The sequence below is a fragment of the Panthera tigris genome, chromosome A3, assembly GCF_018350195.1.
Source record: "Panthera tigris isolate Pti1 chromosome A3, P.tigris_Pti1_mat1.1, whole genome shotgun sequence".
In the NCBI taxonomy this organism is placed as follows: Eukaryota; Metazoa; Chordata; class Mammalia; order Carnivora; family Felidae; genus Panthera; species Panthera tigris.
The window spans coordinates 115,930,127-115,954,038 of NC_056662.1; the positions used below are offsets into that span (position 1 = coordinate 115,930,127).

General features: G+C 46.2%; 1 protein-coding gene across 1 annotated transcript in view; it reads left to right on the forward strand.

The window, feature by feature from the left end:
* The window catches only part of ALK (ALK receptor tyrosine kinase), a 673,858-nt gene that overhangs the window by 554,459 nt on the left and 95,487 nt on the right, over positions 1 to 23,912 (forward strand). The window contains exons 7-9 of the mRNA XM_042982239.1: positions 1,739 to 1,870; positions 4,171 to 4,271; positions 23,111 to 23,280. Of these exons, the coding sequence (XP_042838173.1) occupies positions 1,739 to 1,870; positions 4,171 to 4,271; positions 23,111 to 23,280 (403 nt within the window). The remainder of the gene's footprint in view (positions 1 to 1,738; positions 1,871 to 4,170; positions 4,272 to 23,110; positions 23,281 to 23,912) is intronic.

Below are 23,912 nucleotides of genomic sequence, written 5' to 3' on the forward strand. Positions count from 1 at the left end.
TGCCTTCTAAAAGGGGAAGGAGGGAGTGATAAGCTGTAAAAGGCTTCAGCCCAGCTCCTCCTTCTACCAGGAGCCATTGCCTGCTAGAATCTTCCATCATGGTTCCTGGTTGAAAGCACACTTGTAAAGGACGCTTCATGGAAGGTCACTTCCAGCTACCAGTTAGTTTTTGCAAAAGAAGTGGATGTGGGGTCCCTTGAGGGGGCATAAAAAATAAAACAGAAAGATCTCCTTAGCTTTTGGATTTTTAATCAGAGGAACATGCGGGGCTTGGGGGAAAATGATTTCTTCAGGGGGGTATAAATGGGAAGAGATGCTCAAAGTCAGTGACAGCCGGTTTTAATTTATAATTCTGCCTCTGTGTGAAATGCACAGAGAATCAGGGGGAAATGAGTAATAATTCACTAAGGTGCTGTCACAGCCAGGAAGCGTTAGGGCCCTCTTTGTCAGCCTGCCATTGCCGGGAAGGCTGAGACAGAGGAAGGACACAGAGAGCAGTGAGTCCAGCTAGAGCGCCTTTCCTCCTGCTCAGAGACTTAGCCCTGCTGCTTCTCCCCAGCCTGGCCTGGGGCCGTTGGTGCTATCGGAATAGCCTGGAATGGCCCACCAGCTCCTCGGGGCTGGGTGCCTTCCCTGCAGCCATTCTCTGAGCAAGCTGCAGAATGTGAGCTCTCTCTGACCCTCTTCTCCTTTCTTCCTCTTTCTGAGGGCACCTGGGAAATATTTGGTCATAAAGCTGACTGTGGCCTTTTCAATGGGACCTGAGGTCAGCTTGATATAGAGAAAAGGGTAACAGGGCCCTTTATGCTGAGCCAACAGATGATATAAAAAGGCCCCATGGCTGGCATTGCTTAGTTGGGATAAGGTAGGTTAGAGCAGTAATAAGCCATTCCTAAATTTCAGGGGCTAACATAACATTGACAGTACCTATGCACCAAAGCGGGGTGCTCCACAGGATCTCTCGGGGCCCCAGGCCCCACCGTCTGACAGCAGTGGTCTCAGGGATGGGAATGACCCTTGGCCACCTGAGCAGGGAGAGAGAGACCAAAGAATTGCACAGGGGCTCTCCACAGCCTCCATCCAGAAGAGACACACATCACTTCTGCTCACATTCCATGGGCTAGAGCTATTCATGTGGCTTCCCTTAACTGGAAGGGGGATGGGGAAGAAAGGGAAAGAAATAGAAAATTTGAGCAATATGTGTCTCTGCAGACGGGGGTGACTTGAAGGACGCAACCAACTCCCACCAACTCTACCCCTGCCACCATCACATTCTTGTCATTGTGTCTGCCATCAGAAATCTATTCCAGTGCCTTCTCCTGGGGTAACATTCGTGCTCGATCAGAATAAGGAGCACAGATTCAGAAGCAGATCTTAGGGCTAGAGCCAGGGATCCTGTGTTACCTGCTGGCTGTGTGACCTTGGTCAGATTGTTTAACATTCCTGAGCTCTCCTCTCTCACATATAAAACTGGTTTATCCCCATGCTGCCACACTATTGTTTTTTTTTACTGCTATTTTATTTTCTGAAGATCAGAAAAATTGTGAACCTTCACGTGTACCAGTTAAGGACTGGGGCTTCTTTTCATTGTCATCAGTATCATTAGAATCAAGGGTCCAGCTAAGGAGCTGTTGTTGATAAGGATACTTTGGTCATGCCTGACTCATCTTACTTGACATTGGCATATATTGCTTTTAGCCTTCCTGGAAATGACCATATCCCTGTGCTCTTGTTGCAGGTAAACTCCCTGCTGGGTTTTACTGCAACTTCGAAGATGGCTTCTGTGGCTGGACCCAGGGCACGCTCGCACCCCACACCTCCCAGTGGCAGGTCAGGACCCTGAAGGATGCCCGGGTCCAGGACCACCAAGGTACTGCTGCTCTTTTCCCTTCCCCCTGGTGCCCATCTGGCCAGACAAGAGATTTAGGGCACCAACCCAGAGAAGCTGGAGCTCCCCACCCCTGCAGGGTGACCTCCCCACCCCAGCGCAGGTGACTGCCCAAAGCTTGCCTTGAGGTGTTCACACACAGTTCCCTCTTCAGACTTCCCAGGCTTCAGAATGATTAAATCAGGACAAGGTAGTCTCCCCTTTTGTTCCCTAAGATGAGAATCTGGATGAAGGATTAGCTAAAAGATAAGAAGAATAGTGGCAACAATAGTAATAATCCATTCATTCAACAAGTGTTTGTTGAGGACCTACTATGTGTCTGGCGCATAACTCACTGAGAAGTAAGGAAAACTATAGCTGTCTATGGGGAGGCTGAGGCACAGGGAGGCTTTATGTCATTGGGCCCAGGGTTGTGCCCTGAGAATCTTGCCCCACATCTGATCCGTTCCCTGGAGCCCAGCTTCCTCAGCCATACCCACCATCCTTGCCCAGCTCAAGCTGGCAACTCTCACACTCCCAGTGCCAGAGCCTCTCCTCCCCCTGCCTCTGCTTGGCTTCCAGAAGGGCAGAGACCTCCACACATCCAAGAGATGGCCACCCACACCTAGGTGAGCTGACTCCACACCTGGAGACACAGCTGGGTCATGGAACAAGGGAAGGCCTGTGAGGCCAACACAGCTCCCAAGTTCAGGCTGCTGGAGAAGCCAGACTACCTGACCATGGGCCCAGCCTTGGGCTGTACCCAGTACTAGGCCTGAGCAGGTCCTGAGGCCCACCTCTCTACAGGATAGAGCTGGGCTTAGAGGCGGGGGCTCTCTCTCTCCTTCCCTCCCCTGCATTTGTCTGCTCTTTGTGGAGCTATAGTCCCTTGTACCATATCCCTCTCTCCAAGCAAAGATCATACATCCTATGGATCCCTTTAAGAATTAATAATGATGATGATGATGATTAAGGTGTGAGAGAGAACCATGTCCTGATCAACCACTGGGGATCCCAGAGCCTGTGCAGTCCTATCCTGGCTAACTGCTCCTGAAAGAGCTGGCTTTGACTGTGAGGAAGCAGGCTGAGTTACCACAGCCCCAGGAGAGTTCTGCAGGCCCCTCAGCAGAGAGAAGGCCCCTGGAGCTCCCGTTTCTCCTCCTGATCCCACACTGTATCATCCTCAGCACCTTACTGAGGAGCAGAGAACAGACACAGAGCTCGAAGTCAGACATGATCGTCATGTTTCTGCTGTTTGGAAGCCCCCAACAGCACCCATAGCAAATATGCATCCAACCCTGGCTCAGTAGCTCTAGGGACTGGGCTTTCACTGTCTCCTAAAGCAGTCCTTCTGTCAAAGACCAGCGTTCCTTTCCTGGAGAGAAGCTCCACCACTCTGTAAATTCTACCCATGGATCATACTTTCTGTCTCCTGGAGCCCCACAGAACTCAACTACTCTCTGTCTCACCAAAGCAGCTCTTCAGATATTTGAAGGCAATAGCTGCTACCCACCCACCACAGGAGACTCTTTCCCTAGTCACAGATTCTTCCTCAAGGATGGGCCATATGCCCTCTAGGATTGCTGGCTGGTCTTGGTTACTCTGCTCTGGACCCACTTGAATTTGTTACTTGGTAGTAATCCAATATCAGACTTTGCTAAGAAAGAACAGCAGAACTGAATGAGTAAAGTCCTTTACAGGGTTCTGTGACACCTGTGAAAGGCTGGGGGGAGTGCTCTGGCTCCCATCTCCATAGCACTGACCACCTACAAAACCCTGTATAGTTCCTGGAGATTTACAGCTGGTTCTTCCCTGCCATGTGGGGTTGTTGGGGGTTTATGTTCTCCCAGATTTTCAGGCAGATACATGCTTAGAAAACATAAGAAATATGACTTCCTGTTCATGTCATAGGGCACAGGATGACCTGGTGGAAAAGAGTGAAGGTCATGGAGACCCCAGGAGGGCAGAGGGCCAACAGGACTGTAATGGGGAGAGGAGGGGCTGGGAGAGGTCAGCGTGCTTCAGGCTGCTCCTGGGCTATGTACTAAAGCTGGTGACCTTGGGAGGTCAGGGATGCAGTAGCCCAGATGTATGGTGCTGGGATATTGCAGGGCGTTTGGAATGAAGACCTTTGCGTGAGCCAAGTTTTATTGATGGTGACAAGTAGGCTGTCTTATCCACTGGAGGCAGCAGAAAACTGTGTCCTCAAAGGTGTACCACGCCTAGAGAAGAATGGGCAGAGCCCCAAGGCCCTTCAGTGCATGAGGGTGGTGCATTTCTGACTCTTTTTCTCTCTGCCCCAGGCCATGCCCTGTTGCTCAGCACTACTGATGTCCCTACTTCTGAAAGTGCTACAGTGACCAGCACTACGTTTCCCGCCCCGATGAAGAACTCTCCATGTGAGGCAAGTCTCAGTGCTCCCCTACCTCCTGGACTTCTCCTCCTACCCCTCACCTTGGGCGCATCCAGATGAACCCAAACATCAGCCAAGTAGCCTGGATGGTTGGGCTGCTTGTGCTCCTGGGGGGAGGATACGATGGCGTTCTTGTCATCTTTGCAGAGAGCATGCACCAACATGGTGGAGTCCCATCTGCAGAGAATCTTACCTCAAACACCCATGCTCAGCCACACTGAACTCTTTGCAGCAGGGCCTTGATTTAAGCAAACCCAGAAAATATTTCCAAAACGTAACAGGGGAGGGTAATAGTGATCTACAAAAGACTTTCTACAATATCAAGCTCTTGTAATACATTTCAGATTTTATAGAGCATCAAAAATTTGATCTACATAAATTTCACTAAGACATCAGTGGCATTCAGTAAGGTCCCCTCCAAAGCCACTTACCCAGATGGTTCCTATGGCAGTTACCTTTTTAGTGTGGTAGGTCATAATCTCTAGAGAACAAGAAATGCGTTTAGACCCCAAACATGATCCAGTGATTCAACTCATGGACTCTGGAATCAATTGCCTGAGTCCCAGCTAGGCTCCACCACTGACTGGCTGCACAATTTTCTTGGGCAGTTAATAATCTCTCAGGGCCTCAGTTTCCCCACTGTAAAGTGAGACAATAGGAGTGCCTACTCTAAAGAGGAGAAGATTAAATAGGTTAATGCATATACAGGGCTTATCACGGCTGCTGGCACATCATAAGCATGACAGTAGTTAGCCAGCAGTGCCCGGCACCCTGAGTAAACATAGGTAAGGAGGATGGGGGAGCCAAAAACCAGATTCTAAGTTCTCAGAGAGCTCTGCATGCCTGTGCTTCTTTGCACCACCACACGGCACCACATAGACACCTTGCACTTTGTAGAAAACCAACACATAGTTGAGATTTGGCCAGCTCTCTTTTTCTGGAAACTCACAGGAGAAATCCCATCCTGGCTTTGTTTCAGGAATAGCTATGTGCCCCCTGAGCAATTTGTTTCCTTTCAAGCTATGGACATTGTGAGACTGAGCAGACTTGCTTCCCCTCCGCTGGCTGGTCGAAGCCCCAGGGAGATCCGGGAAACAGGCTTCCGCTGCTAAGGGACACAGCCACACTCAAGCCCTCTAGGCTTTTTATGAAATAAAAACTCACCAGCATAAAACACGTAAGAATGGAAAAGAAGTATCAGTGACTTTTTTTTTTTAATCAGAAGAATGGTCACGTTAAATCTGAGGCTCCCCTTTTAGTAAGTAAATAGGGGTTCATGATGTGTAGTCTGTAATCAGCCTTACTCCTGGTTCGATCTTCTAACTCAACATTTACCCAATTTCTCACCCTTTTCTAGTTAGTTTCTGTTACCTTACTAGATGTTATGTATCTCTGGGAGCCACCTTAAGTCCTTTTTGGAGGAAGTCAGGGCACAAATAAATAGATTCATTACATTAACTTGTATTTGAGAAATCACTCTATCTGATGCAGATTGTGGACTACACAGTCATCACTGATATCTCTCAGCACCCCCCACACCCCAATGCCACCCAGAGCAGACACCTAGAAAGGAAGGCTTCTTAAGAGGAAATCTAAATGAGGAGAGATGGTCACCCTTCCTGAGAGGTCAGGGGGATCCTTAAAAGAATTTGATTTTTAAATAAACTCTTCACTGTATTTAACATGAGCCTAATTTTAGAATAAGAAATGTCAAGGCTAAAAATGATATTTTGCAAATACTTCATCATTTCCCTGATAACCTTTGGTTGATCGATAGTTTAAACAGGTGTTTTGTTTTACTGGCCTGTTTTATTTTCCCTCCAGTCAAATTTGCTCTGGGCTATTTCTGCTATTTCCTGCCCTTTTCCATAACTCGACTCAGCAGGAGTAATGAAGGGAAGGCAGTGACTCCATTCTGTTCTCAGCTCATAGCTAGTTCACATTCAGATTTTCAGACCATTCATCTACTGCTGATGGGTCTTGAATCCCCAGTGTTGGGGTGAAATGTTTTCATCAGAAAAATAAATAACCAAAATAGAAATATGCATTTCCAGGTCTGTAAGCCTTGCCATTTATTTGATTCAGATCCTAAATGCAGAAGGCATGAAGCTTATTTCTTCCTCCCAGGTTGGCAAATGTCAGTGACGGGATGTTGCATCACTGTGTGAACTGTGTGCGGTTAACTCAGGGTCTTCAAACCCCACCAACCCTCAAGGGGCCTGGCTATGGGGCCCAGGTACGGGAAGGGGACACTTCCTGTACCTAGGCCCTATAGGTACAGGGTAGAGATGGGTGAAAGTCTCTGGTGAAGGTCAAGCCCACAAGGACTAAGAGGCTGGCTAAGCTCCAGGGCTGACACCCACCACTGAGTGTCGTCTCTAAATGCAGACCAGTCCTGGGAGCCCTAGAGTCCCTCCACCTCCTGGGAGTTGAAGTAATTGCAGAATTTCTCAAAATACTCCTTCAAGATACCCTACAGTCATTGGTGAATTCCCAAAAGGGAACTGGTGTCGCCTTCTGTGCGTTTCCTTGAAAAATCTAGCTACAACCTGTCTAGTAGGTCTCTGTCTCTCCAGTTCCAGTCACTTGGAAATTGTAATCAGGACGGATTCTTAGGCCCCATCCCAGGCCACTTGGATGACACCCCAGAGTGGGGCCTGGGAATCTCCATTTTCAACCCCCGCCCTCCATGATTTGGAGGCACACTGACACTTGAAAGTAATTGACCATAAATGCACCTGCCACTTGTGACAGAAATTCATTATAAGTCCATGCAGAGAGTTTTTCCTCCACTACCCATGCTACCAAATAGTGTGATGTAACTTGCCTTTTATAAAGATGAGTCAGAAGTGGTGAGCAATGACAGGGTCAGGGACATAGGTGGTGGAGACAGAAGGGACTGGGAGAGTCCCCCTCAGAGCCCATTTGGAACCAGGTCAGATGCCCACCAGTGGTGGAGACATAGCCAGGATGTGCCAGTCAGCTTCCAGGCTTTTCCAGAAGCATGCCTGCTCCAGCCTCCTCCCTCTAGGTGCCTGCAGTCACCACTACTGGCCTGGCACCTCTCACTGGCTGGCCTCGTGGAGGCACTGTCTCCTCCGTCCCTCCGCACAGTTGCATATGGGGCATGAATATTTAAAGACCTCTGCCTAGCCCAGCCACAAACAAGAGAGAGTGTTATATATGTATATATATTTTTTTTTCGCCTCCCCCAAGCTATTCTCTGTGGGAAACTGGAGATCCACTTACAATATTCAGATTTTATTTTATTTTTATTTTGTGGAGCTCCAGTTCAAATAATTAAAGTTGCCACCGGGGAGGGGAGCCTTGTGGTGGCTTTCATGTGCACGCTTGCTGTCAGACCTGCTCTGTCCGCCTTGGCTGGGAAACACACTCGGATGTGTCTAGCATTGCAGCCGCTGGTAATGAAGGGGACAGAGGGTGGCAGGGGCTGTCTCTGCCCCGCCTCCTGCCTTTTGCACATCCCAGAAGCTTGAATGTCTCAACAAGCCCTGTGCGGTTTGAAATTCTATTTTATTTGAATAGCCTGCCTGTGACTAGAATATTTTAAACCATGTTCTCAGGACAGAACAAGGCCTGGGAGGAGGAAAAGTGGGCTTCCCTCATTCTCTTTCCCGCTTCAAAACATGGAAGCGGTTTTCCTTCTATGAGCTGCAGGAAGGAAAAGGGCCCAGGAAGTGGGATGTGACCACTTGATTGGTGGCCACACCCAAGGGCAAGTGAGTTCCTAGCTGCTGGTTTTTCTGACCTTGCGGGAGCTACAGCCACCTCTGCCCTCCCCCTACATACTGGTGCATGCACACAGACACTGGGATCCTGGAACACACCTGGGGCCTTCCTGCCCCTGACATCAGCCCTGTAGTGATAAAGGCATTGGCTTCAATGGGCCTGGGGGCTGCTGAGATCAGGACAGAAGGCCACCACGCAGACCTCCTCAGGTCTTCACGAGCTACCTGGCCTGCAGGGAAGGAGACCTCCATTTGGTGTCATTAAAACCAGGAAATGTGGCCCAGAGGGATAGGAGAGAGCAGCCTGGCATCTGAACTTGCCCTCTTCCGTCTGTTAAGCCCTTCTCAGAGCCCCACTGAGAAGGAACCCCCTAGGGCAGGCAGAGCCCTGAAGGCTGGAGGCCAGAGAAGTTGTCAGCAAATTGCTCTCTGGTTGACTCCATGAGACTTTTCAGGATGGTGGTGATCATTCCTGGACACAGGGCCCATCCTTCCAGGGATTTGGCTGGCAGAGGGTTCTCTAGCATCTCACTATAACTCAAAAGCAAAATAAGGTAGCCAAGTCATGGCTGGTGTTGTTCAGGTTTATTTAGGCTGACCCCACTCCCTCCCCAGGGTGGGGGGCAGACAAATAGAACTTTCACATAAGGTGAAGACGAGATCTTTTCTGACTACCATGTTTTAAGAGTTTATGAAACTCAACAGCAGAATCCTCCATGGAAAGGCAAAAAGCAAGGATGAGCAATAGTAATTATTACAGGATGGCTTGAGGTAGAGGAGAAAACAGAACCATAAGGCTCTTCCTTTAGCAGCCCCCACTGAACCCTCGACAAGGGTATTCTCTTCAGCCTGCTTACGGAGCAGATCTGGGTGGGGGCACACAGAGGGCTGCCCAGGGGACAGGAACAGCCCACCCCAACAAGGCAGGAAAGAAATGCACCCAGAGATGCATAGCCAGTAAATAAAAAATCAAGCTCAAACCCAGACCTTGTAGCCTGAGCCTCGTGCTCTTTCTGTCACACTTCCCTGCCCCTGCCGAGGGCAGGTGGTAACTTCTCGGCATGGGGGGAGCTGCCGTGGGCCTCCACAGCATCCCTGAGGACTGGCATTGCTCCTGCCTAAGCAGAACCCCTGCCCACCCCACCACAGACTCCTCTTCTCTGGAGGCAGGAAGGAAACACCGCCCCATTTTCAAGCCCTAGTTACTCAGTCAGTGTCTTCCCAGGCAGAGACCAGTCGATGGACCTAATTCCTGAGCAGCTAAGGGGACATTGTTACTCACCTAGGAGATTCAAATGTTATGTATGCCTTGTGTATGCCTTATTCTTAGCCCCACATGGTCTCATTTGTTTTAGCAAACGAGGAAGGAAAAACTGTCCCAAGAGGCCTCATGGTCTTGATACTAAATAAGGTTGTCATTTTCTGGATCTGTTCCACCTTCTGTAGAACATGTGTCCATCTAGGGAGAAGGAAACCCTCTCCTCTCTCTATTCACTCATCCTATTTCACTGCTGACCAGTGAAAGCTGGTCCTTACCGGGCTCCACCTGGGACCAGCCTCTGCCCTTGTATGGCCAAGCAATGCTGCATAGACACCTTGTGGGGGCTATAGTCATCTTCTTTGTAAATAAGGACCAGAGCTGAGCTAGGGAGGCGTTCCAGGGTAACCTCATCCCTAGCTCCCCTCTTACAAGCCTGAGCTCCTTGGGTCAGGTGTTTGGGAACTGGAATCCACCCCCATCCCACCTAAGGCTGTGACAGCACTGCAGAGACAGAATGCTCACGAGGAAGGCCAGCCCACCTTTGGACAGCTCCAGGCCTCAGCACTTGCCAAGCGGATTTGCTGGGGATTGCTTTCCGCTCTGTGTTCCCTGCGCTTGTCCTCTTCCTGCTTTGGAACTTTCAAAGAACAGAGGCAGGACTCCATGCTAGCTATGTAACCTCCAGCTGGGCTGTCCACTCTCTGCCCGCAAGGACATAGAGATGCTCCCGCAGGAAGCACAGTGCCCTCGGACTCCCTCCTGCCCCATGTCCCAACAGTCTCGACATAACCCACGTGCAAAGGAATCCAGCTGGTCACGCAGGGCCAGGACAAAGGAACACCTCCAAGGCAGTGTAGTGTGGTGGGGAGAGCAGAGCCTGGAGACCACTTAGACCTTGGCAGGGTCCTGCCACTTTGTACCAGCGGGAGCTTGTGTGAATCACCTTACCCTTCTCAGCCTCAGGATCCTCTGCAGGACTGACAGGAGAAACTAGCAGAGGGGCATCAAAAGTGCCCTGCCTGGATCCGGACACATAGAGATGCTTAGTAAATGGCACATGTGGCCTCTGCTCCTCTGCTGCTGCTGCTGCTGCTGTTCCTATTATTACCTGACTTTTGTGGTGATTCCAATATCAAAGGCTGGAGTCTGCCTATCTGAGGGTCCTGAGTCTGGAGAAATTGGCCTCTCTTCCACCCTGGGTGACCTGGCAATAGAGGGGAAGGGGGATGTTGCCCAGCTTAGTGACTAGGGTCCAGGGAAGCTAATTCTCTCCCAGCAGCAGATGGACCCCTCACCGCCTCCTCCATCCCCACCAGCTCCTCTCCCCACCAGGAAGGGCATGGCGAGCACCCTCTTCCAGTCTAGCGAAAGTCCCTTTTCTCCACAGCCCATCCCCACCCCACTCCCACCCTGGCAGCAGACACCCAAAGAGATGATATTGTCACATTTTCACAAATGAGGAGGGAGCCTGCAATCATGCACGGCTGGCTGGCAGTGTGGCCACATGTCCTTAAGACACAAAGGCATCTGCACTTTCCCCTGGGGGGTTGGGGGGTGGGGTGGGCTCCTATGAAAGGGACAGCTGCAGTATATAGGGCATGACCTGAGAAAAGAGAGGAAGTCACAAAGGCTGGAAGGGAGTCTGGCCAAATGACCCAGAGCAGAACATCACACGCCTGCCTTTTCTTTTAACATCTCTTTTTATCACCTGAAAATGCATGCCGGTTCTGCATCTGATCCTCGAACGTGCCTGTTTCTTTGCATTCAAAAACAGGACTCACTACTTACTATTGAATGGCCAAGACTTCAGAAAGATACCCCTGTTTACCCTGTTGCTTTGGGTCCCCCTAGAAAGACCTGGAAGGCATATGTCCCCCAGTTTAAGAAGCCCAGAGGAAGAGCTCCAACCCCCTTTCCAGGGGGGCTCCAGCCTGCCTTTCTTTGAAGCTCAAAGGCTTCCTCACCCTGTGTGATCTCACTTCATCCCTCGTGGTCACCATTAGGCCCACAAATGGTGCGTTTTGAAGAGTATCTGCCCTGCCTTGGTCACCTCTAAAGTCCATCTCAACTGTGCGTGTCCCCCACCCCCACCCCACAAGTCACCCTAACTCTGACCTGTGTCTGAAACTCCAGGAGGACCTTAGATCTGGTAGCTCCTCACACCCCCTGTGATGGAGACAGTGCTCTTAAAGCCTTAACCTGGGGCCTAAGCACGTGCCACTTTGTATCAGAGGGGAAGGAGGTGGAGGTTAGAAGTGGTTCCGGAAGAATTTTCCAAATGGCTTTTCCACAGACCCACTGGATGACTAAGAGATTTGGACCCACTGTCAGTCTCAAATGATGAGCCCAGACACATGTAATAACATTATACCCATACCCTGTATTAAGAATCCTCTATAATGTCAAAGACCACAGAGCCTGCCCACCTCCCCAGCCACCCTGTGAAGTGAATGAGATCTTCCCCATTCTACAGAGGAAGAGCCTCAGAGGGCTTGGAGACACCCCCACAGTCACAGGCTAATCTACGCAGAAACCAGGACTCAAACTGTAGTCTCCTAACTTCAAAGGTATTTGCTCAGCCACTCCCCTGAAGTAGTCAGGGGGGTGGCCCCCTCAGGATGCGAAGGGTGGGCAGCTGCAGGGATGGGATCAGAGAGGTAGCTTGGAACTTGGCTGGGCTGGATGGGCACGCAGATACGTGGCAGGAGGAGTGAAGGAGGGAAGGTCACAGAGGGCTCGCGGTCGGGCAGTGAAGCAGCAAGTACTCATTTCAAACCCACCATGTGGCCAGTCATGCTGGAGATAGACCACAGGAATCTGGGATCTCTTTGAGGTGTTTTCAGCAGAAAAGTTAACAATACTTGCTTTCAGTATAACAGGTTCTGGTCTCCAGGTTACTCATGGATCACTTGGCTGAATTACATTAAAAAGCAAGCAAAAGTTCTTAACTCTAGCCCTCAAACACCCTAACCATTTGCACTCTTGGGAAAAAGAAACCTTCCTTAGTCTGGGTCTGAGGAAGGGACGCTTCATAGTTGATAAGCCAACTGAGGGAGCATTTTTTAAATATCAATCCCTTATTATGTGGCTAAGACTGTGCTAAGAATGTCACTTGTTTTATCTCATTACCAAAATAGACTTGTGAGGAATCGTGACCCCCATTCACTGACAGAGAGAGACCCTAGAGCCTTGACAACTTAAGTGACATGCCCAAGGTCACCCTGCTACTAAGAGGAGGACCCAGGATTTAAACCAACCTCTGTCCACCTCCAAAGCCAAATCTTCGAACACTAGTTAAGTCACTAACTTAACTCAGGTCACCTGAGTTTGAATCCCAGCTCTGCCCCTTACAAGTCATGTGACCTCACTCGAGTCACCCCTGCAACTGGGGTAAAATTGGGTATAAACCTGTTGTACTTGCTGCCTGAGGTTGTTGCAAACACCAAATGAAAATGTAAAAACTCTTTGTAATGGGAGCAATTCTTCTTCTTCTTTCTTCTTACTTTGCATGGGCGGGAAGAAGTCACTCCAACATGAATTCAGACATTGTATGTGTTCTTGTTTCTCCTTTCAGTCAATAGTAACGTGCAGGCAGGTTAGGGGCATTATTTTGCATAGTGCCTAGGATTAGTATCAGGAGGACATGCCCAATGAATTTGCTTAATCAATCATTAATTAATTAACTAATTACACAGCCCCTCAATTATGAACATGACCCTGTCCCAGGATAGGAGCCAACAAGGACACTCCCCTTGGATTCTCAAGATACCAACAAATGTAGCCCCACTGAGATTTCTGAGCCAAAATAATTCTCCCCTCCATACCTAGAGCTGAGAAGCCACTGGAACCTAGCATTCTGTCCCCACTCATCACGATGTGGTTGACACTCCCAGGCCACATGCTAATGGACCAAAGTAATCAACAGCAATTGTAATTGCAGTCAGACATAATTAATTTAATACCTACGAGCCATTCAAAATGAATCCCTCTGCTATTACATGATGAAACTGAGGCATAGGAAGAATTGCTGTCAAGGCTCATGGGTGTGAATAAAATCCTCCTGGGCACTTGGCAGAGATTTGGATCCCATTCAGAATCCACCTGCTAATCATGGACCCTTGTGGCCCCTACTGGAGATCCTTATACCACATTCCAAAGTCCCATGCCCAAGGGGGACACCCTGTTGCAAGCACAGACTCTCCCCACCTGTCAGAATAAATACTCCCCAAGTGGCTCCAGGCCCCCACAAACACTCACATGCCTGGGGTCCATTCTCCTTCCACTGGTTGTCTGTAAAGGTTCTAGGACTTCCACTGCACAGTTGATCCTGTTCCCCAGCCAGAGGATTACAGAGCTATTTCGCAGCAGCACCCCATCACACACAGAGAGACAGAGGTACAGAGGAGGCTGTTTGCCCAAGATCATACCATCAAAATGTAACTCAAAAGAAAATATCACCCTTTTTCTTCCCATAAGACAGAAAAGATAACTCTCTGGGGAAACTGGATGCTAGAACACTGAACTGAAAAGTTTAAATACAGCATCCTTCACCCTGTCCCTTTCTATCTTTTGTGAGCTGTTTATCTCTAGCATGGTATTGCCTGCTTGCCCTTACCCATACAGGAGGAGAAAACTAACATTGATCAAATGTATTTGGTAGGCTGGGCACTGGGCTTTGTAATCTTATTAAAGTCCCCCAGCGACTCTCTGAGCAGAGTACAATTGGTCCCATTTTACAGATGAAGACAGAGGCACAGATTATACCACAAATAAAGACAGAACGGCTGTTTTAGTTCAAAGCTCATGCTCCGTCTGCATCACTCAATCCCCAGAAGCCCCCACCTTCCCTGGGTCTTCCTCAAAAAGCCCACATATTTCAGGCAAGAGAAACTGATCCTCCCAGAAGGGGGTGAAAAGAAAGCATTTTTTTTCCGACTTTCAAACGACATCAGAACCCTCCCTTGCTGCCACTTTTAATATAGTGTTTATTGTTTTTTCTGATTATAAAAGTGTTCTATGTTCATTGCAGAACATTAGGAAAATATAGAAAGGCATGAAGAGAATTGAAATTGCTCACACTCTTACCCCCCAAAGGTAACCCCTCTTACCACACTGGTGCATTTCCTTCCAGACACATAGACGTAGACTTGAGCAGAGTGAAAAGGGCTTATACAAATTTTGCATCATACCATATAAGTATTTGATGTCTTCTTTATTTATATTTTCTTACATCAGTGTTATTTTTCGTAAACATGCTTTTAATAACTGCATATGCTACATTTACTTTATCATTCTTGTTCTAGTTATCAAAAAGTAATGGATATTCATTGTAAAAAAATTAGAAGAGATTAAAGAAGGAAAAAAAATACCTGTAATTCCATAACTTCACCAGCCAGGGATCCCACAGTTATTATTTTTTATGTATAACCTTCATGTTTTCTTGCTGTGTTTTTACAAAGGGGGCATGTATGTTTCCCTGGCTGGCTGTTTCTGGCTTTGATGTGATGCCTTGGAAAGAAGGAGACATGGGGTGATATTTTCAGACAGGATATCAATCTTTTAAGTCTCCTACATGGCCAGGAATCCAGCATTTCTTAAGCTTCCATAATTGCAAGTATTTGCGAGCACATTTTATTTGCTTGTTATCAAAAATCTGCATCTGGCCTGCTTCTTGCTATGTTGGGTTGATTTTTCATTAGGCTATTTATAGCTGGAGAGTTGGTATTTATTTTTTCCAGGTGAAGTAGGAGATGGCATACAAAAACACTGGGTTTTGCAATGAGTCAACACTCTTAATTAAAGTTAATAAGAGACCGTGGAACTCTTATTAATAAGAAGCCAAAGAACTCTTAAAATTACCAGTTCACACCCATACCACAGCCCTGTGGCATCTTAGGTTGGGAAGGAGCCTTTACCTTTATTCTAAGCTTGGATTTCCCTGACAACAACTTCAATCCTGGTTCCCCAGCCACTGCTGGATGACTCCCAGGGTGGGGAATATCAAGCTCATCTTTGAGTGTCTCTCTCTATTAGAAAGCATTTCCTTCTGTTCAAGTGAAATACGCACTAGAACGTGCATCCTGGTTTGGTCTCTACTGTGGGAATTCAGACAGCCCTTCAGAAAGACGAAGAAAAGTAGCACCTTCCACCTCACAGCATTGCTACATTTGGGAGTGCTGAATGCAGAATGGGCATTATTTGATACCATTGAGTCTCTTTTGTCCCATTTCAGCCTAAGTTCCGTGCTGATATTTTTTAATGGATTCAAGAGATTGTCGTGAAGTTGCCACGAGGTATGCATAGCAAACACAGGGCATATTCTAGGCATAAAATTGCAGTAATTACCTCTGGAGGAGGAAAGGGCCATGAGAGAAATAATAGCATTAGGCCTAGCCACAATGCTCCTCTTGCTTTACATACAGAACTTTAATTAATAACATGACAAACACTGGTAGCACGTAATTGGAAAGTCTATTGGACCCCATCGACAGGGAGAGGGAAAAGGCCCTTATGAAAGGGCCTGCTGGAGCCAGAAAATATAATTGCTGGTGGCATGCTCCTGGCGTTGTCTCTTTTCACTTGTCCTATTTTCTGTCTGCATATAAAATAGGTTATTAGTCAAAAGCTATCATTTATAACCTATATCTATTGGATGTATCTAGAAGGATCAGCATTTTTATTGTCATGGGCTCCAACAAGTATTATTTCTCACAGACATTATTTAGGATTTGAATAAGATTTCTCATATTTGCATGAATACATGTGTCATATATATGTACATGTATGTATATACATATATATATGTATGTGTCTGTACACACACACGATACTAATTGTCTGGCAGAGACAAAGGTTTAAAACCCACTACTTCCCTAATTCCTCTATTCTGAAGGTATGTCTGAGCTAAGATCTTGTTAAAATATAAATTCTGATTCAGCAGGCCTAGGGTGGGACTTGAGACCCTGCATTTTTTTTTAAGTTCCCAGGTCATGCCAGTACTGCTGGTTTACAGACCACGCTTTGAGCAACAAGGATCTAGAAAACCTTCACAACACACCCACAAAAGGTTTAAGTATTACCATAACATGCTACGTGTATGTAGCGCTATAGATATGGTAGAAACAGCACAGATATGGGCCCAGCGACCATGGGTGACTTAACCTATCTAAGCCTCAGATTCCACATATGAAAAATGGGTATGATAATATCCACAGGAAGGAATGTTGTGAGTTTAAAATGAGATAGCATATGTACAAGTGCCTAGCACAGCTCTCTAGCATTCAATAAATAGCCATTTAACAAAATACTTTATCCTATAGGTTACCCCGATAGAAATTGGTCCTATTAAAATCAAATACCAAAAGAGTTTTTTGCCCACTCTGAGCACCTGAACTTTAACTCCCAATAGCAAGCCAGGTCTACCTGGCATGGATATCTACATATAATGGTATCAAAGGGCTTCTTTTATCTGGGACTGTAGTTAGGAGGAAAATGGAAGTCTTTGAGAGGGCCTTGAACCTGCAGTCTGCCCTGGGAACCACAAATAGTTACTCTATTTAGATAGAAATGCTCTATTTAGATACAAATAATGAATAAGGGATATTCAGAAAGAATTGACATCGGTCCTCCATGTCTAACTAAGAAATTGGTAAGTAGGACCAAGAGGATAGTTCTGGTCCCATTTGTATTCTTAGGTCATCACTGCTTCCCCTCAGCCCATGAATCTCTCACTCTCAGGAATGTCCTCAGTCCTGGCCAAAGGATGATGTGGCAGGCACGTGAAGGCCCTCTGCTGAGTCTGTGTCCTCCCCCTTGCAGGAAAAACACTTCTTGTACACCTTGGTGATTGTGGGCACATTTTAGGCTATTTTTTAGTTATTAAGGATTGCCTCTTACTCAAAGTCTGAGATGAAAATGGACCCCTGACCAAGAAGACCAGGCTACCTCCTGCACTAAGTAGCCCCATCTCTCCAGTGGTCTCAGCCTAGGATGTACTTTAGAATCACCTGGGGAGATTTCAAAAACTTCTGATGCCCAGGACCTACCCAAGACCAATTAAATCAGAGTCTCTGGAGTGGAACTCAGACATGAGTAGGTGTGAAAACTCCCCAGGTGATTCCAATTTGCAGCTCAGGTTGAAAACCACTGGCTCAACCATTTCATTCACAACATGTGGGCTCTATTTCACATTCTTTACTTCAGTCTTTATGACCACCTTTTAAGGTGGGCAGGGAAGGGATGGTTATTATCACAAATTTGGCTTAAGAAAGAAAATAGAGGCTCAGAGAGGTAAGTGGTTGGCTTAAAGTCACATAACTCATTCACTTCAATATTGGAGCACAAACCCCAAGTTATCCCATCATCAACAGGTAATGAAACAAGGAGAGTTTGATAGGCCACCCAGGAATGAATGTTGATGCAAAGGGCAATTGCTTTCAGTGCATTCTGGAAAGGAAGTGGGATGAGTCATAGGAGCACAGGAACAAGGCTCCAGAGGTTGCTTCTCTGCTGATTCTGATGCAGTAAGTCTGGGATCAGGCAAGAGATTCTGCATCTAAGTTCCCAGGTAACACCAATGATACCAACCTGAAAACCACCCTCTGAGTAGCAAAGCATTGACTGACATTTTAGAGGCAGAATCTGGAATCACTAGTGATAACTACAGGTGAAAAGTAGGCCAAGTGAAAGACCAAAGGTTCTAGACTGCTTATATCTGAGGAAGAATACATCACCTGGATACACCACCTTACTAAACACTCGGTGGGTGAAAAAAATAAATGGCAGAAAAACATACTTTGCTAGCCATTCACTGGCTGCCAGTTTGCAATCTCATTCCAAGCCTTTTGCACCTGTTTCTAAAACTAAACTTTATGGAAACTGAAACAGTGCGTGTCTTGGCTTGAGTTGTAGCTGTAGATATATATTTTCTGCTATAAACATAGGTGATGGTATTGTAAGATGAAAGGAAAGTCAAATTTTTAGTTCTACTATTTGTCTCTAGTTCTGAATGTTGGATCAAGTGGCCATCTTGACCCAAGTCCTGACTGTCTTATGTCAAGTGTCTTGACTTGATTGTCTCATGTTTTAAGTCTTTGCTGTCAAGTGGCTCTGATTACTTCCCTTTTGCTACACCCAGCAAAATTGCAGCTATTCATTTAAATTCTGACTTCCTGGCAAGCTGATAAGCTTCATGAGGGCAGGGAAGGTATATATAATAATGTAGCACAGAGTAGGTGTGCAGTAAATATAGGTTGAATGAAGGGATAATCACCTCAAGAACTGGTACCAAGAAGGATCCTGGTAGATCTCCTCAGGAGCTAGTGATGCCATGCCTTGGCAGCCAGTACTGTTCTCAGTTCCCAGGCCTATTGGCCTAAAATATAGTGCAGGAAGATGGAGAAAGCTCAGCAGTAAGCTAGCCAATGTCCCCAGTGTCAATATGACAGGGCTACATCTCACCAACATGCTCAGCCCACTAGCAGACTCTACTTCAGACTGAAAGCTTCTGAAGAACACTGGGAATTGGGCCACTTCAACTACAGCTGGTTAGCTGCAAAATGGGTGGATCCTCTTCCCTTTCCTGGTACCCAATCCCTAAAGTGCAAGAAAGTGCTAAGGAGCTTCATAGGTGGGAAGTTGGTTTCTGTCCCTGAGAGGGGACCTGGTGAAGACAGAAGGGTCTTCCTGGAAATGTATACATCTTTATTTATCCTGATATTGATCAGCTCCTACCATGTGCCCTCACTGAACCACTACTATGAATAGAAGATAAGATGTCCCTGCCTTGAAGGGACTTGCCCACAGAGGGAAGAAAAGCCACCAGAGCTGTGTCCCATAATGGTCCCAATAGCCTCAATTGTAAGATTTCAGAGGAGGGGGAGGTCATTTGTGAGACAGATGATAAGAAAAGATCCGTGAAAATTAAATATTTAATTTTTTTAAATGGTGAGAAGGAAAGAACACGTAGAGGAAATGGAAAGATCAAAACCATAGAAGCAGAAAAATCCATGTCAGGTGCAAAGCTGACATGTAGACTGATGTGGCGGAGTCTAGGAACTAACATTCACTGGGCCCCCATGTGTGGACTACTGGATGAAATCTACTTACCTGTTGCTCTAAGGTAATACAGACCATTTTTAATCACTTCAAAACACAAAACAGGCTTATTTAGAAATCAGAATGCCCATCTAATCAGAACTTTAATCTTGCTTTAAAGTTAGGGCTTATTTCCCTCCCCTCCCCCTGCCACACTTGACCCTACTATAGATGAAAAGCCTGAAATTAGGGAAATGGTGGTCACGGTTCTCTCCCCTTCACTCAGCTTTCCTCTTCAGTCATCTGGCTAACTTGTGACCCTTTAATGCAGGGAAAGGAAAAGAGGCAAAGAAAGCAAAAAGCTCTTACTTGACCAGAACTGTTGTGGTGATCTGGCGTTGGTATTCTCTGGATAGGACAAATATTTAAGGCTTACTAGTTTTCACAGGGGGCACTTTTGTGGTTTCTTTGGAGATCTACATTTCTCCTCACCCCCTCCACTATTGCTAGGAGTCTTTCACCTTGACTGGGGCATATGTATCTCCATTCCAGGAGGTCACTTACTCTTTTCTCTGCCCTTGGGCATCTCAAAATGCCTGCAGCTTCTTTCTTCTGAGTTCTATTTACCTCTTCAAGAAGCCCTCTTGGACAAGATCTAAAATGGTCTACGTGGGCTGCTTTTTACACAGCTCACTCTAGTCTATGTGTAATGCTCATGCATGTGTGCACCACCAAAGTCTGAGAGTGCAAGCCATCCAATGGTTCCACCTTGCCTTTGTCCTGCCATCAGAGCAGCTACCCAACCCCTGGTTCATACTTTAGATTTTCCAGGTAGGAGTTAGACAGCGTTCTACTGAGCTCCCCAAACTGTAAATGCTCAAGGTGGCATCATTAAAACTGCTCTCTCTTGACTTGGGATGAAGAGATAAACTTCTTTGCAGAAGGGTAAAGTGACGTGGAACTCATGATATACAAAAAGCACATTCTAAAAAACTCTCTCCTGGTATTCAACCACCAACTTTTTTAAAAATCCAAGTATGTATGAGAGATTAAGAATTGCGTAACCTGTTTTCATCCACCCCTCTTGAAAGTCCTACATCATTGTGTTCTCAGACTTCCCTTTGAAGTGTAGTATCTATTGCCTCAGTGCTTCAGCCAAAATTCCTTTTTAACATTTACTACACTATTTGTTATCTCATTAAATTGTCACTGTAATCCTAAACCTATTCCATCTTAATGGAATACAGAACTGCACTTCAAAAGAACCAAAGTGACAACAACAGTTTTTGAATCCAGATCTCTCTAACTCAAGCTTTTAGACCATTCTAGGGTGGAGGATACATGTGAATCAGCATAAGTACTCAATAAATATTCATTGAATGCCTAAAAAGCTGATTTTCTTAGATTATAAAGAAACATGAATGCCTTGATATTAGTTGATAAGGAGAAACCACTGAAAAATCAGTCACAGATGGTAGTGGTAAACAGGAAGATGTGATAGAGACATACAAAAGAAGTTAGAAGGGAGAAAGTAGAGAGGGAGAGGCACTTTAGGAGGCCATAGAAAGAGCTGAAAGAGCAAGCTATAAAGGACATTGTGAGTGCTACTTTGTTAAAGTAATGAAGATAAAAGCTAGGTTGAGAGAATTTAAAGAAAGCATGGGCAACAAGGAAATAAAAGCAGTTACATGCCAGTTATCCAAGATGTTAACATCTGAATGGGGGTAAAGAAATAGGTTGCACATCAGAGGAGCTAGCTGGATCAGGGATATTTTTCTGGGATGGGTGAATGCTGATCTTTTCTGTAGACAGAAAATCCAAAAGGTACAAAGAGTCTTAAGGTGCTAGAAGCAGTTATTGAGAGAGCAAGGACTGGGCGGGGGGGGGGGGGGGGGGGGGGGGGGGGGGGGGGGGGGGGGGGGGGGAGGAGGATATGGGAGATTAACATAGAAGAAAATGAAAGTTACAGCTTCCTCTAAGACAGGAAAAGAAGAGAGAAGGTAGATAAATAAACACCTATGCTGAGAAGTAGAAGTAGAAGGAGGAGAGGGAGAAGGAGGAGGAGGAGGAGGAAGAGGAAGAGAGGATAGAAGGGAAAGGAGGGAGGGAGGCAGAGAGGCTGAAGTAGATTGCACCTAATAGAGTAAATCTTTATCAGTAAAGTAAGAATCAAAATAATGGATCAGGAGTTGTGTACCAAAAGGTAACAGCATTAGTGTTTGAGGAAGAGTTTGAAACACCCATTGTGCTATGTGTGTTCAGAAGTCAACTGTGGAAATCAGTGGATGAGTAAGTACCAAGAACCATCCAGAGCACTGAGGTTCAACAGTCTGATTTCACAGCAGTCCAAATCATCAAATATTCTGTGGCCAAGGAGCAAAAGGAGAGAAAGGATATAGCAAGCAATATTCCAAGCAGGGCACGGGGCATGGGCTAAAGACTGAGAGGGCTTAGTTAGTAGGATTAAAATTTCTAGTCGTGGCATCTAGATTGCACAAGGAAGCCACGTGAAATCAGAAAAAAACAATTGACAGATTTGTTAAATTATCCTGGGAGTACTCATTGGAGACAAGTATTTGCTACACCAGATTTGGGAAATGGGAAAGGTATAAGTGAAGAGGTTATGGTTGTAGACCAGGCTTGCCTGACTCAGGCTCTCAGAAGTAGAACAGCACCTGGGCACCCCAGTGCCAGGTGTGGCCTTGTTAGTTAAGAGGCCATGTGCAACAAAGTGGGAAGTTCATGGTATATGACCTCTTTGATCAAATTGCACGCAAACCATGAGCTTGGGGACTGGGAGACAAAGGAATGGCGATTTATAGAAGAGAATGTCTTCAAACAATGAGAATCAAAGAAAAGGGGCACATAGCAGATGAAAACTACAGTTGCCACAGGACATATTTTACCTTTCATTCCACAACAGCCATTTTTTTAATTACGGGATCTAAACAGGAATATTTGGGGCAATTATATGCTATAGTTGTCCTAAGTTTTAAATGTTGTTTACAGATTGTTTCTATCAAACGAAAATATCAGAGACCTTGTTTATAGCATGTACTGATTCTGGGCATGACTGCACTTAAACTCTTTCAGAAATATTCACTATAGTCCCTTTTCATATATCTAGGGAACAATGCCATAGGAACCTTTACTAAAGACACAATGAAAATATATGATTGTAGCTTCCTTTTGTCAAAGTGGACATCCTAATTCTGAAAGATAACCATCGTAAAGTATCTCGATGAGTAGACTTTTGTCCTGCCTTTGCCTACCAGTGGCCATAAGTATCAAGTCACAGAGTCTCTGGTTAGCTAACACATGGCATGGTATCTTTCAGATAAGAGTATTAGAGTCTCAATGAGGAAGAAAAATCTATGATACCTAAGGCATTGAAGAAATTGAGTCATAAAATCACTTCTCCAAGGTCACAAAGTGAATCGGGGCCACAGACGAGAATCTTCAGAACCCCTTTAAGAAGTTCACTTCATATCCCATTGATTCTTAATATCACCTCAGATGCAGAATCTTGTGAAACTTAGGATCAACCTGAACAAAATTCCAAAATTTTGTCCCTAATTGCCCCTGCCCAGCTCCTTGAATCTTAATGAAAGCCATTTGGAGAGACAATGAATAAGATCAGACAGTCACCAGCTTTCTTCACTGGGCATACCTTGGCTGAGTCTCCAGCAACATGCTTGAGGCTTCAGGTGAGAGTTCTAGGAAGGGGACCTAAGGATTCCTTTTAATATTAACACCTGTTCTTCTGGCTCTGCTCTCCCTTGCAGCTCCGAATGTCCTGGCTCATCCGTGGAGTCTTGCAGGGAAACGTCTCCTTGGTCCTGGTGGAGAACAAAACTGGGAAGGAACAAAGTAGAATGGTCTGGCATGTTGCCACTAATGAAGGCTTGAGCCTGTGGCAGTGGACAGTGCTGCCTCTTCTCGATGTGGCTGACAGGTGAGCCTCCACCCATTTCTGTCACTCTCTTTTCTTCTATCAGCCAAGATGCAGAACAGAGTCATGTCTTCCCTCCCCCCATCCCCACTACCCAAGACATGCATCCAGATGAACACATACATGTGCATACACACAAATATGAACACACACACACACACATACATACACACATACACACACACACACACACACACACACACACACACACACCACTTTCTGCAGACTTGTAGGGAGCACTGAGTTTCTCTGTAGGATTTCTAGGCTAATTAGCACTTATCTCTTGTATCACTAGCCTGGCCTGATTCACTGCCTCCAGTATCTTTAGTAGAAATAAAACTCATACTCATGAGTTGAACAACTCATATTACTGCCAAATAATAATCAGGCTTTATATGTATATTTTCTCCTAATTAATGCACTTTGCCTTACTTTCCCATTTGACATTTTATTTATCCCTTATTAACAACAAAATCTGTGACATAGGTAGTACAGACCTCATCATGTTCCCCATCCTGCCCTTTCACAAGATTCTCATCAAGAACCAAAGAGTTACCGGCACCAGCAAGTTGGCATCAGAGTGAGGACTGGTGCTCAGGTCAGTCCAAGTCCAGGACTTTGTGGAGTCAGGTCCC